This window comes from Kogia breviceps, chromosome 13 (assembly GCF_026419965.1).
Source record: "Kogia breviceps isolate mKogBre1 chromosome 13, mKogBre1 haplotype 1, whole genome shotgun sequence".
Lineage (NCBI taxonomy): Eukaryota > Metazoa > Chordata > Mammalia > Artiodactyla > Physeteridae > Kogia > Kogia breviceps.
In genome coordinates, this window is record NC_081322.1 from 75,250,257 (window position 1) to 75,265,239 (window position 14,983).

The 14,983-nt window shown below is 46.9% G+C and overlaps 1 protein-coding gene and 1 long non-coding RNA gene across 3 annotated transcripts in view; one reads left to right on the forward strand and one right to left on the reverse strand.

The window, feature by feature from the left end:
* Positions 1–3,548: 3,548 nt before the first annotated feature.
* Positions 3,549–11,465, reverse strand: LOC136792424 (uncharacterized). The gene is made up of 3 exons (XR_010836207.1): positions 11,301–11,465; positions 10,712–10,945; positions 3,549–3,796 (listed from the first exon to the last, which is right to left on the reverse strand). It is a non-coding gene; the product is annotated as an uncharacterized lncRNA (long non-coding RNA).
* Positions 11,466–12,318: 853 nt separating this feature from the next.
* Positions 12,319–14,983, forward strand: part of UST (uronyl 2-sulfotransferase) — a 284,549-nt gene continuing 281,884 nt past the window's right edge. For both annotated transcript variants that reach the window (XM_067010993.1, XM_059083482.2), the window contains exon 1: positions 12,319–12,801. In XM_067010993.1, coding sequence (XP_066867094.1) covers positions 12,549–12,801 — 253 coding nt within the window. In that variant the 5' untranslated portion in view covers positions 12,319–12,548. The remainder of the gene's footprint in view (positions 12,802–14,983) is intronic.

Sequence of the window (14,983 nt, forward strand, 5' to 3'; positions counted from 1 at the left end):
GTTTGTGGCCGAAATAAAGTTCACTTTATTGTAGAAAAAGTAAATGAGATAGAGTCACAAGATCTGTATCTGAGTTCTGGTATTGCCGCTTACAAATAATATAAATCTGTGCGGATTATGTAATCTATTTGCATTCTAGTTTATTCATCTCTAAAAATAACCTTTTGGGGCTTCCCTGGTGGCGCAGTGGTTGAGAGTCCGCCTGTTGATGCAGGGGACATGGGTTCGTGCCCCGGTCCGGGAAGATCCCACATGCCGCGGAGCGGCTGGGCCCGTGAGCCATGGCCGCTGAGCCTGCGCGTCCGGAGCCTGTGCTCCGCAACGGGAGAGGCCACAACAGTGAGGGGCCCGCATACTGCAACAACAGCAACAACAACAAAAAAAAACCTTTTGTATTTTAATTTACATGTACCTGGCACTGTAAAGATGTATTTAATTCCATCCCTGAATGCTAGGTGCTTTATTGCATCTCATGGATAATGACACTGAAGCTCAGAGCACACTTGGGTTACTTGCTCAAGATAATCTTCATCCCCAGGGAGATTCTTGACCAAGACTCACACTCCTTCCACTCTCTGAATTGGCTGCTCTTTAAAAAGAGTTTGCACTATTATACGTGCTGCAGTCCAATTTCCCTGAGCAGGATAATTTCTTGGACACTTCACTGCAAGTACCATAGGAAAGCAGCTCGCTGGTAATGTGCTTCTTCCACAGGTAAGTGTCATCCTGAACCAGAAAAGACTGTGAGTGCAGGAGTGCAGACCTTATTTTCCATTCCTTACAGAAGTGAAAACTGAGGTGCAAAGAGACTAAGTAACTGACCTTAGGTCAGAAAGCTAGTAATTTGCTGGAAGACTATACTTCAAACTCTAATATTTTCTTGAATGACCTTGGGAATTTTTTTTTTTTTTTCGGTACGCGGGCCTCTCACTGTTGTGGCCTCTCCCGTTGCGGAGCACAGGCTCCGGACGCTCAGGTTCAATGGCCACGGCTCACGGGCCCAGCCGCTCCGCGGCATGTGGGATCTTCCCGGACCGGGGCACAAACCCGTGTCCCCTGCATCGGTAGGTGGACTCTCAACCACTGCGCCACCAGGGAAACTCGGGAATCTTTATTTAACTAAGATTTTTGGCTAGAGAGCTGACTCCCTATCTTCATAGTTCATTTTCTGGCTCTTGTGCAGAAAATTATTTTAAAGTACTTTGGAAAGCTTGAGCAGTATTTTTCTCTAAGAGGACAGAAAGGTATGTGACATGCCCATTGAACAAGGACTAATGACATTGTTAAGCAGGGAGGGAAAAATAATGTCACTTCTACATCAATTTTGGCTCTTACACATTTAACATCAGACAATGACCTCTAAAATGAGGAAAGCACCAGCTTAACATTGTGAATTGACAAGGATCTCAGAAATGAGGAATTAAGGTTGAGTAGAGATTCAACTCTGCAGGTACATGGCTGACTAAGAGGCAGCTGAAAATAACACAAAAGCAACTGATGAGTATTTGACTTAAACTTTTTCCTTTTCACTCTATCTATACCCATGTCTATGACACTTTGTAAGAAATAGGTAGCAGACTAAGACAATATTCAACAGCGCCTTTAGGTGGCCAATGATAGCATGCTGTCCAGTCCCAAGAAACAGCTGTGCAGTACATTTGATTTTAAATACATTTGTCCTTAACTAGAAGTTAAAAGCTCAGTTTTTAAAAGTTTGTGCCATTGCATAGGCACTTAAATATAAACAATAGTTTGTTGGTAGCTGAGCGTTTGGCTTTTATTATCGTCTCATCCAAATGTACCTCTAGATCAAGTAGACTTTCTAGAGAACATTTGGGAAAAGGGCAGGAGCTATGAGCCCCTGATTGTTTTCAGTGCATTTCTACCCCATATATCATGGCGGCTCTATGATTGCTTTCCTTCTCTTTCTTTTCCTGTTGCTTCCCCTTCTTCTCTTTTATAAATGCCTTAGTCTATTGACCAAATAGCTCATCCACTTTATTCAACAGATTTGCCTTGGAATAATTTTGGCCGTCTCTAAAAATCAAGTAAGTCTGCAAAGGATGAAAATAAGTTCCCTTCAAGGAACTGCCGACACTGAAGGAAATTGAAAAATAAAAGGCCCAAAGGTGCGTAGTGAAGATGATATAGTTTGAATTATTTCTCTGAATTCTTTTCCATGTCTTCCAGTTTCTTTCCCTGTAGCTCTTTCATCAATATGGACAAAGAAAGCACTTCGGGTTCATGGGGCCTGAGCAGCAGGACAGAGAACAGAGAAAAGGAGAGAGAAAAGCAAGTCATGAGAAACATTGGTCTTAGCCATCCCACTCCAGGGCCGAATCCCGTTCAGGGAAGTTTGAAAACAACCAGAGAGTTTGGGGCTACCATGGGCTGAATGTCTGTGTTCCCCACAGATTCATGTGTGGAAGCCCTCCTCTCCAATGTGATGTTACTCTATTTGGTGGTGGAGCCTTTGGGAGATTATTAGGTCAATCTCTTGCATGAGATGAATGCCCTTATAGAAGAATAAAGCGTTCCCGCCTCCCGCCGTGTGAGGATACAAGTCAGGGCGTGGAATCTGCTGGCACCTTCACCTTGGACTTCCCAGCCTCCAGAACTGGGAGAGACAAATGTTTGTCGTGTAAGTCATCGAGTGCGTGGTATTTTGTTATAGCAACCTGCACTGACTAAGACAAGGGCATTCCCAGAATGGTGGGGTTTCTTTGTACTTCCTTGGAACAGATGTGGGCTATATAAAGCCTCTTGGAGAATCACTGGGTTAACATAGTGACAAACAGACAGAGGCTAGAAGTGGCTGAGGAAGGATTTGAAGCCGAGATGGCCTGATGGCCCCTCGGGTCTGCCTTGGGCGAGCGGGACGCCCTGAAATCCAGAAAAGTTCCTGGGTCCCTCGAGGTGGCGGAGGGGGCGCAGAAGGTTCAGAGCTGCGGGTCACGTCGTGTGGGGTGAGACTTTGAAGCAGAGGCTGTTAAGCAGATGGCCCTACACTAGGAGCCACACCGGTCAGAAGCAGAGGTGCAAACAGAGAGCCGTGGCCTGCAGTGGCCGTGAGACACAGCGCCCGCGCTCCTGCCTGTGAAGCGCTACTCTCCCTGCGTGGGACCGTCTTGGCCAGGAAGAGGGGGAGCCTTTGCAGGGAGTTTGCACCTTGAATCTGACTGAATGTTAACCCCAAATGGCCAAGTATAATAAGTGTGCCCTGAAAGAGATTGTTTCCAACCAAAACAGGCTGAGCTAGATCAACTCCTGCCATCCCTAACCCCTACCCTTTGAGGAGATAGGACCTGAGTAAGATGTGATCAGTTACAGGAAAGAAAGTGTCATATTTTTATACTTTAAGCAATGCATTGGGACTCAAACAAATACCCACACTTGAAATGTGACAACACTCATTTGGATTAATAATTTTTGAAAAATCTCATTACTTTATTTTCATATCTTTTAAGCAAGGCAGATGAGTCAATCAAATCACTGATCTCATTAAAGGCAAAAAAGATACCTTGTGATAAATGAATATTTGGGGATTCATATTGGTACTCAGCTACATGGAAAGCACCAGGCATATTTCGTAATAAACCAATAACACTGCACTACACAAAGTTCATTTGAAAACGAATTATTCAGCTAATTATTGGAAATAATGTTTTTAGAGGGTCCCACGTAATTTCCCACTTTCCCAGGCTTTTTTTGCCCCCTGCAGACTCCTTGGTCTCTCTGCTGGGACATCCGACTTCCTCCCACGGAAAATGTGCATCAGATACAGTCAATGTCGAACCTGCACAAGGAAATCAAATCCAAGAGTTCAGAGTCACACCACTCTTGGATCAAAAACAATCACCAATTCAATCATCTATTTTTCTTACTTGCTTACAAATAACTCTCAAATCTAAAAATCACTTCTACACTCCAAGGACAAAGGTTTGTAAGACAATCTTAAAAATCAAAGAAAAATGATTCCTTTTGGAAATGAATATTGGGCTTCTCTAAAGATTTGAATGACTTTGCTATTTACAACGTGTAACAAACAATTTATCATTTAATTACATGCTGCTTTGCATTATTGCCAAATTGCTTCACCTATGAACAATCCTGTCTTCCCGAAAAGATTGCAAATTCTTCGAAGGCTGAACAGCTGGTCTTACACTTTTCTGTTTTGCTTCATGGCAATTCACAGAGTGGTAGGCACATAATAGTGCTAAATATATATTTATTGGATGATTGCAAAGAACATATTGATTTTACACTATATTAACATAGCTTGAGCCTGGTCAAGAATTTTTAAAAGAAAAAGATAAGCAAAAAATCGAATGCAGTTTAGAACCTCTTAGGAGCACTGTGAAAAATAACTCAGCCAGAAAATCCACTCTAAATTTAGTGTAATAATTTGTACTGCAGAGATTCAAAAATATGGTCCAAACAGCAATCTGCACTGTAAGGTAACACATTCAATATTTGGACATATTAAGAAGGTTTTTCTCTTTCCATTAATTGTAATCAGAGTTAATTTTTTAGGCTTTTTATGTAGACGGAATGAAGACCCTTAAAGAAAATTCGCTGGAGAAAGAAAATAGCCATCGTGGGCCCACCCTTTTCTCAGAGTTAGAAGCTATCACCAAATTGCAGCAATAAGGCTTCACTGTGCTATGTTAGGACTGGGAAACAGCATCTACACTTACCAGTACCTTTTTGGATAACTGGTTTCTTTCTGCAAAATCTAAGCCATCTCTGTCTTTTACGCATTCCCTATGTTAATATTGTTTTCTCTGCAAGATCTGTTTAATTATAATAGAATCAAGAATTTCTGCTCAACACTTGCCTAAGAGCTAAGAGGCCTGTGAGCACTGCCTCAAAGTGGGGAAATCTCTAAGGAACCTTTAGACAAAACTCCAGTTGGTTCCTGTCATTGGGGTCCAGCATTCTTATCAATGATGCAGTTTCACAGATCTCCACTGTCCCTCTCCAGGCAGGGTTGCCACTGTCCCCCAAACACATCTCTGTGCTCTTTCTCAGTTAGTTCTCATTACTTGGCATGCCCTCCGGGCTACTGCCCAGCTATAAATCCTCCTCATCCTACAATCCAGCTCCCGTGCCACCTTTTTGGGAAAGCTTTTCAGACTAAGTCTCCTGTATCTGATACTCGTTATTCTTATAGTCTATTTCCTCTCTGTAAAATGGGGAAAATAAGAGTATCTGCAGCATGAGGTTGTTGTGAAGATTAAATGACAATTCAGGTAAAGAGATTAGAACATGCTAGGAATGTAGCAATACTAACATAGTTCAGCTATTATTATTATTATTATTTTTGTGTGTGGTGTGGTACACGGGCCTCTCACTGTTGTGGCCTCTCCCGTTGCGGAGCACAGGCTCCGGACCTGCAGGCTCAGCGACCATGTCTCACTGGCCCCGCCGCTCCGCGGCATGTGGGATCTTCCCGGACCGGGGCACGAACCCGTGTCCCCTGCATCGGCAGGCGGATTCTCAACCACTGCGCCACCAGGGAAGCCCTGTTTAGCTATTATTTTAAATACAAAATACTTGAGGTAAAAGGCCCTTTGGTTTAATGCTTTCTTTGTTTTTCTGCTGATTTGTTTGCTTGCTCTCTTATTTATCTGTTTATGCCTTGTCTCCTCAGGAGAGGGGTAAGAGTCATAAGGGTGCAGGGGTGGAGAGCACCTCTTGTTCTTTGTGTGTGTGTGTGTGTGTGTGTGTGTGTGTGTGTAGCTGTGCGCAGAACGTTGTGCTTGCTACACGCTGGGAGCATACGGGGAACCTAAGACCAAGTTCCCGTCCACTCAGTGGACCAGGGACGCACAAGACTGGAAACCAGCAGTGTTTTAATGTTGTTATTAAAACCTTATTCTTTCATTTGACTTCTCAAATCCGAGGCAGAAAAACAGAACAGGCTGGCTTGTAATTTATCGTTATTACAATAGGGACATTCCAACTCAACAACTTTCCTGAAACAGCCCTACTTTTAGCAGAGCACTAAAAGAAGAGGGTCTGAACACAACCCTGGTGGTCTTCCAAGGCCAAAGCTTGGAGAGCTTGGTTCTCCAAAAGAGTGAATGCCCCAGTCCCTGAAATTAGCAACATTCTGAGGACAAGCAATACTTCTGCCAAGGTGAATGGTAACACCTGGCAAAACCCATGGGTTCATATTCCTTTTGTGATTCCATGAGGCATTCTGTTTTTTCTTTTTTTAATTGAAATATAGTTGATTTACAACATTGTATTACTTTCAGGCGTGCAGCAAAGTGATTCAGTTATGTGTATATATATATATATATATATTCAGATTATTTTCCATTAGAGGTTATTACAAGATATTGAATATAGTTCCCTGTGCTATACAGTAAATCCTTGTTGCTCATCTATTTTATGTATAGTAGTTTATATCTGTTAATCCCATACTCCTAATTTATCCGTCCCCCCCTCCCTTTCCCCTTTGGTAACCATAAGTTTGTTTTCTATGTCTGCGAGTCTGTTTCTGTTTTGTGTATAGATTCATTTGTATTATTTTTAAAATTCTACATGTAGGTGATATCATATGATATTTGTCTTTGTCTGGCTGACTTACTTCACTTAGTGTAATATTCTCTAGGTCCATCCATGTTGCTACAAATGGCAATAAGTCATTCTTTTTTATGGCTGAGTAGTTTTCCATTGCATATATAAACCACATCTTCTTTAGCCAATCATCTGTTGATGGACACTTGGGTTGTTTCCACATCATGAGGCGTTCTTAATCACAGGGAGCAGTTGAATTGTTAATTAGATTATGGGTCATGGAGGTGGTGAGGGATTACTTCATTCATTCATTCTTTTTTTCCCCTCAACAATATATTTTTCATCTCAAATAACTCCTTTAATGATCATTTGAATGTTCCAGGAGGATGCAAACCTGCTCTCCATTGTACCTCCATCTCTCATCCCCAGTTGGCCAGCTATGGAATAATGAGAGGTGACCCATTGAACTTAAGATCCTTCATATTAAAACTAACCTTCTCATGCAATAAATATTTACTGAGTGACCACTATCTGTCAGACTATTCTAGGTGCTGAGGAAAGAACAGTGAATGAATGAGACAAAATCATGGCCCTCATGATGCTTGTTTTCCAGTGAGGAGAGATACACAACAGATAAAAATACCAACATGTCATATTATGGTAAGTTCTACAGAGAAAATTAAAGAAGGTCAAGGGAATAAAGAATGCAGGTCACATGTACATTATTTATAGCGTAGTCAGAAAAGATTCCTTGGCTAAGGTAACATTGTGCAGAGACTGAAGGAAGTCAAAGGGCAAACAAACCATGTAGAGATCTGGGAAAAGAACTTTTGAGGCAGAGGGGACCACAAACTGCAAAGGCCCTGATGGAGGAGCAAGTTTTGTTGGTCTGATGAACAATGATGAGCTGGGATGAGTAGGGAAAAGTGACAGGAGATGAGGTCAGAGAGACAATGGGGACAAATAGCAGGGCACTTGTAGGGCACTAGAAGAACTTTGGGTTTGACTCTGAGTGTGTTGGGAGCCACTAGCAAGTTCTGTGCAGAGGAGTTACCTCTGGCTGCTGTGAAGGGGATGAAATACAGAGTGAAAGTCTGGAATCAAGAAGGAGGAATGGCAGGGACCGCTGATTACCACTTAGTAGTCACTTGTCCTTTCTTACTTTAGTAATAGGGCCCTGATTCTTTTGTGGCAGCAGTGTGCCCAGCTGAAACCTCTATTTCCCAGCCCTCCATTGCACCTGGACATGGTCCTATGACTATGTTCTGGCCAAAAAACTGTCAGAGGATGATTCATAGCATTTTTGAAACACTGCTTTAAAAGAACCCACTCCATTTGGAGGAAGACTTTTTTCTTCTTTTGCTTCCTCCTGTTGCCAGCCTGGAATATAAGCATAAGGGGTGGAGCTCCAGTGGCCATCTCGCATCATAAAGTTACCTTTAAAATGAAACCACATGCTGAGGATGGTGAAAGCTCCGATGGTTCCTTGATGAGAGCATGGAGATGCCTCACCAACTCTGCACTGCCTATTTCTGGACTTGCTTCATATGAGAGGGAGATACACTTCTATTTTGTTTAAGCCATTGTTATTTTGGGTTTTTCAGTTACACACAGCTAAACCTAAATATAACTGACATAGGAGGCCACTGCAGTAACCCAGATGAGAGAAGATGGTGGCTTGGACCAGAGCGGTAGCAAAGGAAGTTGGATGCTGGATACTGTTTTGAAAGTAGGGCCTATAGGATTTGCAGATGGGTTAGATACAGGAGTGAGAGAAGGAGGAAGACTAAGGAAGACTTCTGGGTTTTGCCCCTGAGTGATTTGATAGTGCCATCACTTACAGAGATGCAGAAGCCTTGGGAGAGAACATGCTTGGGTGTGGGGTTGGGTGGATTCAAGAGTCTAGGGCAGTGAGAGACTAGCCTTGCTAGAAGCAGAGAGGGACCCAGTGAAACAGAAGGAAGGGTAGAGAGAGGGTTTAGATTGGTGGGGAAATGAGGTCACTCCTGTCCTACTGCTCTTATTTTCTCAATAAAGCATGAGGCCAGGTCGTCAGCTGAGACAGAAGAGATGAAAGTAGTGGCAGTAGAAGAGAGAAGTATGAAATAGCCATTTTAGAGAGTGGGGTTGCTGGACGGCAATGAGTGAGCGTCCAAGGAAATTTGTGCTAAAGTGAAGCAGTTAGCAGTGCTGGGTGTCTTCTGCAATCCGGTCCAGTGGCACTGCTGTGTTTATCTGGGTTTTGCCAGACAAGTATGTACCATGTAAGATGGCAGGAACATGGGAATGAAAGGGTGTCTGCAAGATAGGGATCAGAACGATGGATCAGGAATCAGAACTAGACAAAGGAGGCAGTAAACATACGAGATGGGTGATGGATTAAAAAGTTGGGGGTTCTTGAAAAGACTGAAAATTGCTCGAGTGTGGGCGCTTGTAACGTGAGCAGAGGAGAGAAGGTGATGATGGCCAGGGGCTGCGATTGTTGAAAATGAGTGGCTCAGGTGAGAGAGATGAAAATCACCAGAGAGAGAAGGGATGAGAAAGCTCAAGCTATTAAATAAAGGTATTAAATGAAGTATGTTGAATTATAAGACTAATAATAAATATTGTTCACAAATTCCTCTAGTTAGTTGGTTTGTTAACTAGTTTGAATAAAGATACTATTCATCAGTATAAGTACTTTAAATTAAAAGGTTTTGTTTGTTTGTTTGTTTGTTGTTTTTGCGGTACGCGGGCCTCTCACTGTTGTGGCCTCTCCCTTTGCGGAGCACAGGCTCCGGACGCGCAGGCTCAGCGGCCATGGCTCACGGGCCCAGTCGCTCCGCGGCATGTGGGATCTTCCCGGACCGGGGCACGAACCCGTGTCCCCTGCATGGGCAGGCGGATTCTCAACCACTGCGCCACCAGGGAAGCCCTGTTTGTTTGTTTTTGATGGGACATTTATAGGATTTCAGAGAACAAAGTTTTACCCAAACATCTAAGTTTTTGTGGGGTGAAAATATAAAGCAATTTTCTCTATGTAAAATTTCTTCGTATCTTAATATTCTTTCTTTTCCCTCTGTGAGTTTTTTTAGGCACTTAGTCCATTAACACAATCTTTTAAAAACTGCCCGGTTTTTCCCCTCTAAAATTTATGTATTTATTTATTTATTTTTGGCTGCATTGGGTCTTCATTTTTGTATGTAGGCTTTCTCTAGTTGCGGTGAGCAGGGGCCACTCTTCGTTGCAGTGCATGGGCTTCTCATTGCGGTGGCATCTCTTGTTGCGGAGCACGGGCTCTAGGTGCACGGGCTTCAATAGTTGTGGCACGTGCGCTCAGTAGTTGCGTCTCGTGGGCTTAGTTGCTCCGCAGCATGTGGGATCTTCCTGGACCAGGGATCAAACCCACGCCCCCTGCCTTGGCAGGTGAATTCTTAACCACTGCGCCACCAGGGAAGTCCCCCCTCTAAAATTCGTCATGTCATAGCTTATTTTTTCTAAGCCAAATGTTGCCACCTCGTATTTTCCTCATAACTTTTGCACTGTTTTCTAAACTCTTATTCCTATATTTAGTTATTTTTTAAGATGTTTATTTCCTTTCTTCCTGCTCCAACTACCTGTTACAACCTTGCTCGTGATCAGATTCTTTTCCTTAGGAGAAAGAACTGGGAAGTTTCCCAACTCCTTCTGTGAGAGAAGTTTCTAGACCCTGGGGGTCTCCTGAGCACAGAGGATCTTGTACATTATCCTACATCTAATGGAAAACATCCAGATGATAGGGCCAGGCCTCAGGTACAGGTCCAATTTGTCACAGGTGGTCTCTGAAGCATGCAAATTGCTTTGCTCCTCCCATCTCCTAGTCCCTTGTCATTAACTCAAAAATTATTAATTGGGAGCCTATTCTCAGCTACTCAGCTGATTAAAGTAATTCACATTAGTGGGCAATGACTGATTGGCTTAATTCTCTCAGGGGCACTCACATTTGTAAAATGTGCATATTAATCCAAATAAATCTCTGATTCATGGAACAAATGTGAAACAAACCATTTTAACACTTTATTTTAGGATTTTCTGTGCTAGAACACAGGGACTTCCCTTTTCTTTCCGCCTCAAAGCAGCCTTCCCCTTCATGAGAAAGTGGGCCAGGACAACATAACATTGGGAAGTAGAGTATGTGTGTGTAGATGTGTGTGACACCACTCACCTCATCCACAACTGTCTCCAGTTTATGATCGATGCGTCTTCTTCTTTGGGAATCAGAGGTACTCACATCTGGATGACGGTTAAACCGTATTATTCTTAAATTGTAAACTCTTGATCTCAGGATTCTACTCCCTGATTTTCCATAGAAACTTTCTCAGATACCCAACTTTATAAAGGTTTTCAGGATCATAGATGTCCCTGGCTCCTGGTTCTTCGTTTAATCGGTTGTCAGTCACTGGAATGTACAGAGTGAATAGGACACCAGAGATGAGAGGCAGGCACAAGGAATCTGAAATTTCCATTTCTGTTTCTCAGAGTGGCCTGGGCTCAATGCGTGTATCCCATCCTCCAATCACCGTGCAAGTTATTAGGAAAAGCACCCTGACTGGGAGATAGTACCATGCAGTGGTTATTATAGTGGGCTTGAGTGTCAAACAGGTTTGAGTGTGGCACCCAACTCGACTCCTGGTATCTCCGTGACCTTGGGCAAGTCACTTAAGCCTCAGGTGGCACACCTTCTATATCTAGCAATGAATTATCCTTACTGCAAGTGTGGCTGATGAGAGCAGCCCTGTCTGTGCCTCACCCACCCTCGCCAGCGGAGCTGTGTTTGATGCAGCTTTCCTGCCCGGAAGGTGCTCTTTCAGGTCCAGAAACTTCCCTTGCAAGGAAGGGTGGCAGCGATGAAATGGGTATGCAAGGGCTCTTTCCTCTTCATATCTGCTAGAGGAGAGACCTCCTTGAGTCCGACCTATAACACCCCTCCTGCCCCCCTTTGCCTTTCTGGTCACTTCCTGGATGAGCAGCTGTAGAGCGAAGGCGAGCAAGAAGCAAGCGTCCTCCTCTGTTTCTCTTCCAGGAGTTGGGGCGATGAGCCTGGCCCTATGGGGTCATGTTTTAATTATAATTTACAACACTCGCTCTTTTACCATCTCAGCAAAGTCTTGAACCTATCTCCAAGTACCTTTCATCGGCCTTTTGTAAACAGCTCGGCACACAGAAGGAGAATCAAGTTTCTGAAATGAGAAAACAAACAAACAAAAAACAAAAACCAAATAGTACTAAAAGAACTCGTGCTTCTTCCTGCGGGTGACTGTTTTCGAGAGGGAAGTCAGCGGGGCCCCCAAGAGGTCGCTGGTGGCGCAGGAACTGAGGCCAGATTGTAGAGAACGGGGGAAGGAAAAAAACCCCAGAAACTTTTCTTCCTTGTTGCGAATAATCGCCGCCCCCCCTCCCCCTCCCCCCCTCCCCCGCTCCAGGCAGAGGCAGTAACGTGACACCCGAGAGAAACCCAGAGACCCGAGCCGAGAGAGGGAGGTCTTGAGGAGGGAGGAGAGAGAGCGGCGGAGAGCCGGAGGGAGAAAGGGGAGGAGAGGGAGGAAAACCCCTGTCAAGGAGGTGGAGCGAGGGGATGGTGTCCGCCTCCCGTTCCTCCCTGCCGTTTTTTAGAGGAGCCTGAACCCGGACAAAACACGCCGAGACCGACAGACACAAAGCCGGGGGGTCCACGCTGGCGCTGAAGGCGAGCCCCGGCGGCCGCGAGCGAGCCCGAGGCGCGGCGGGGCGCGGGGCACGGGGGCGCTAGCGGGCGCGGGCCGGGCGCGGGCAGCGCCGCCGAGCCGGGGCCGGGCACCTCGGCCGCTCGGGCCGCGGCGGCGGGGACCATGCCGAGGAAAGTCTCCTGAGCCCGGCAACTTCGGCCCCTCCCCGCCCCCACCCGGGCTGCCCTCGGCGCGGCCCTGTCCATGTGCAGCCGGCCGGCCGGGCTCTCCTCCTCGCAGGCGGATGGGTGACCTTTTCCTGGCGCGGGCAGGCTGTGCAAGGCGGCGGAGCAGGCGATGAAGAAGAAGCAGCAGCAGCAGCATCCCGGCAGCGGCGCGGATCCCTGGCCCCATGGGGCCCCTCTGGGGGGCGCCCCTCCCGGCCTGGGCAGCTGGAAGCGCCGGGTCTCCCTGCTGCCTCTCCTGCGCTTCTCCCTCCGGGACTACGGTTTCTGCATGGCCACCCTGCTGGTCTTCTGCCTGGGCTCCCTCTTCTATCAGCTCGGCGGGGGACCCCCGCGCTTCCTGCTCGACCTGCGGCAGTATTTGGGTAAGGAAGGGAGACGGGAGCGAGGGCGGCGCGCGCTGCTCGAAGTTGTGCAGGGGAGAGTGGGGCGCGCCGAGCACTCTGGAGCTGCGCCCGCCGCCGCCTCCCCGAGGCTCCCCAGGTGGGACGCCGGCGAGCATCGGTGCGGCGGCCCCGAGCGGCTGCTGCCTCCAGCGCGTCTGTCTGTCTGCGCCTAGGCGGGGGCGCCGCGGGGTTGATGTGCCGAGCAGGTACCCCGGGGCTGGGCGCTGCATACCTTCCCCCGCCTCCGCCACCCCGTCTGGGCGGAGTGCAGGCGTGTGAGTGAGTGTGTACGAGTGTGGTATATTCAAGACTGGCAGAGGGGGGAGAGGCGAGGGCCAGCGACAGCCCCTCCATGGCGTTAGTGACCACAGTCCCGTCCTGTCCGGCGCTCGGGGTCGCGCGGGTGGGATTGACTCCTCCCCACGGCCCGTTCTGTGAATTGTGCCAAGAGCTCCTGCCCCCTGGCCTGGGTGGCCCAGGGGCAGTTTTCAGGCTCCACGCTGCCCCTGAGCTGCCTTGTGCTTGGGGCACCCCCTGCCCACCCCACTGTCCTCAGCGAGTGAGACGCGGGGAGCCGGGGTCCGGGGCGCGAGTCACCCTGGCCAGCAGTGTCGCCTACTTCGACTGAACGATCCTCAGCGCCGTGTCTCAAGTCTGAACTTTTGCGGGGGGAGCGGGTTGTGCCTGGTTTATTAGGAGCGAGGTCGCCTATTTTAGCAGAGGTAAGGAAGGAGTGTGCGAAGAGAGAAAAGAGCGTCTCCAGAGAGAGGGCGTGACCCGCAGCTCGGTGGTCCGGGCGCGGGGAGAGCGATGCCAGGGCCCAGCGAAAGTAGCCCCCCCCCCCCAGGCCCCCGGTGCGCGCCTTGGCTAAGGGAGGATGCACATCTCTCACAAGTCTGTGGCCAGAAGAGGTCTGGCGGGGGCCGGGGCGGGGGCGGGTGGGAGAGGCTGGGAGGGATCCAGCTAATCACAAACGTCCAAGCGGATAAACTTAAGCCCCCGGCAAACTTCGGCATCTGCGTGATGGGAGCGAAGGCTCAAAGGGAAGCCCCCGGAGCGCCGGAACCGTAATGGGCCAAACGACTCCGGCGGCGGAGGCTGCCACCCTCACCCACAGAAGTCCCTTCGTCGCAGAACCACAGGTCTGGATAGCAGATCGTTTTCGAAGGAAAAAACCACTTCAACAAAGTGACAAATGTGTTAGAGCGTTTTCAAATGTACACGCAGATAAAATAATGTTTTCTTCCACGTAGAGAAGCTCAGATTTTTAAAGTTACACTTCTTTTTCAGTAGAAACTTTGGGGAACTACGATTTTTCTAAGACGCTTTAGGGAAAATTAAAGGAGAATATTGCCCAAGTAGATTTCGAAACATATCTGGTTTCTTAGAGGATTTGGGGTAAATATGCACTTTTGCTAAAGAGTCAACTCTCTTCTTTCGAGTTCTGTGTTAGGAAGTCTCACAGCCTCATAGGCTCTCTGATTCCTGCTAGTACCACACAGGCAGGTCAGAATTATTACGATTACCGACAATCACTGTCAACTGGCATACGGAGGGAAGTGATCTGGAAGCTCAGGGGCCTTTCTCCATAAACTCTGATAATGAATTCTTTGGTGAGGTTCTTTTAAAGCAAAATGTGCAGGCAAGTGATGTAGGGAAAGGAAGGGAAGTGATGTAGGGAAGGAAGACATCTGTGGTGTCCTCAGGAGCACTTGGCTTTTGGCAGGGCACTGGAACCACATGGGCGTCAGCTTTTCCATAGGTAAAATTCTGGGCGGGACCAGATTGTCTCTGACACCTCCACCCAGCAGCTCTTAAAATGTTGTGGTTCTGATACCCTTCTTGGGGCTGGGGAGCCTGGGAGGAGGAAGGAGCAAAGGCGTGTAGGGAGGCTAAAATCAGGAAACCGCAGCATCTAGTGTGTTAACCTCTTGAAAATTCAGCCAGATACGTGTGGTATCCAGAATTTAGTGTGCTTTCATTATATATTTCAAAAAATGAGGCCTGATAAATTTGGGGGCTTATTTGGTGGAAGGGTGAATTCACAGCATTCACTCAGGGAACCAGGAAGAACTGAAGGATGGAATATTGCTCCTATTACTAACTTACCATTGAGTTTCTGACTGATGTAACAGGTTAAAAAATAACATCATTGTGAACT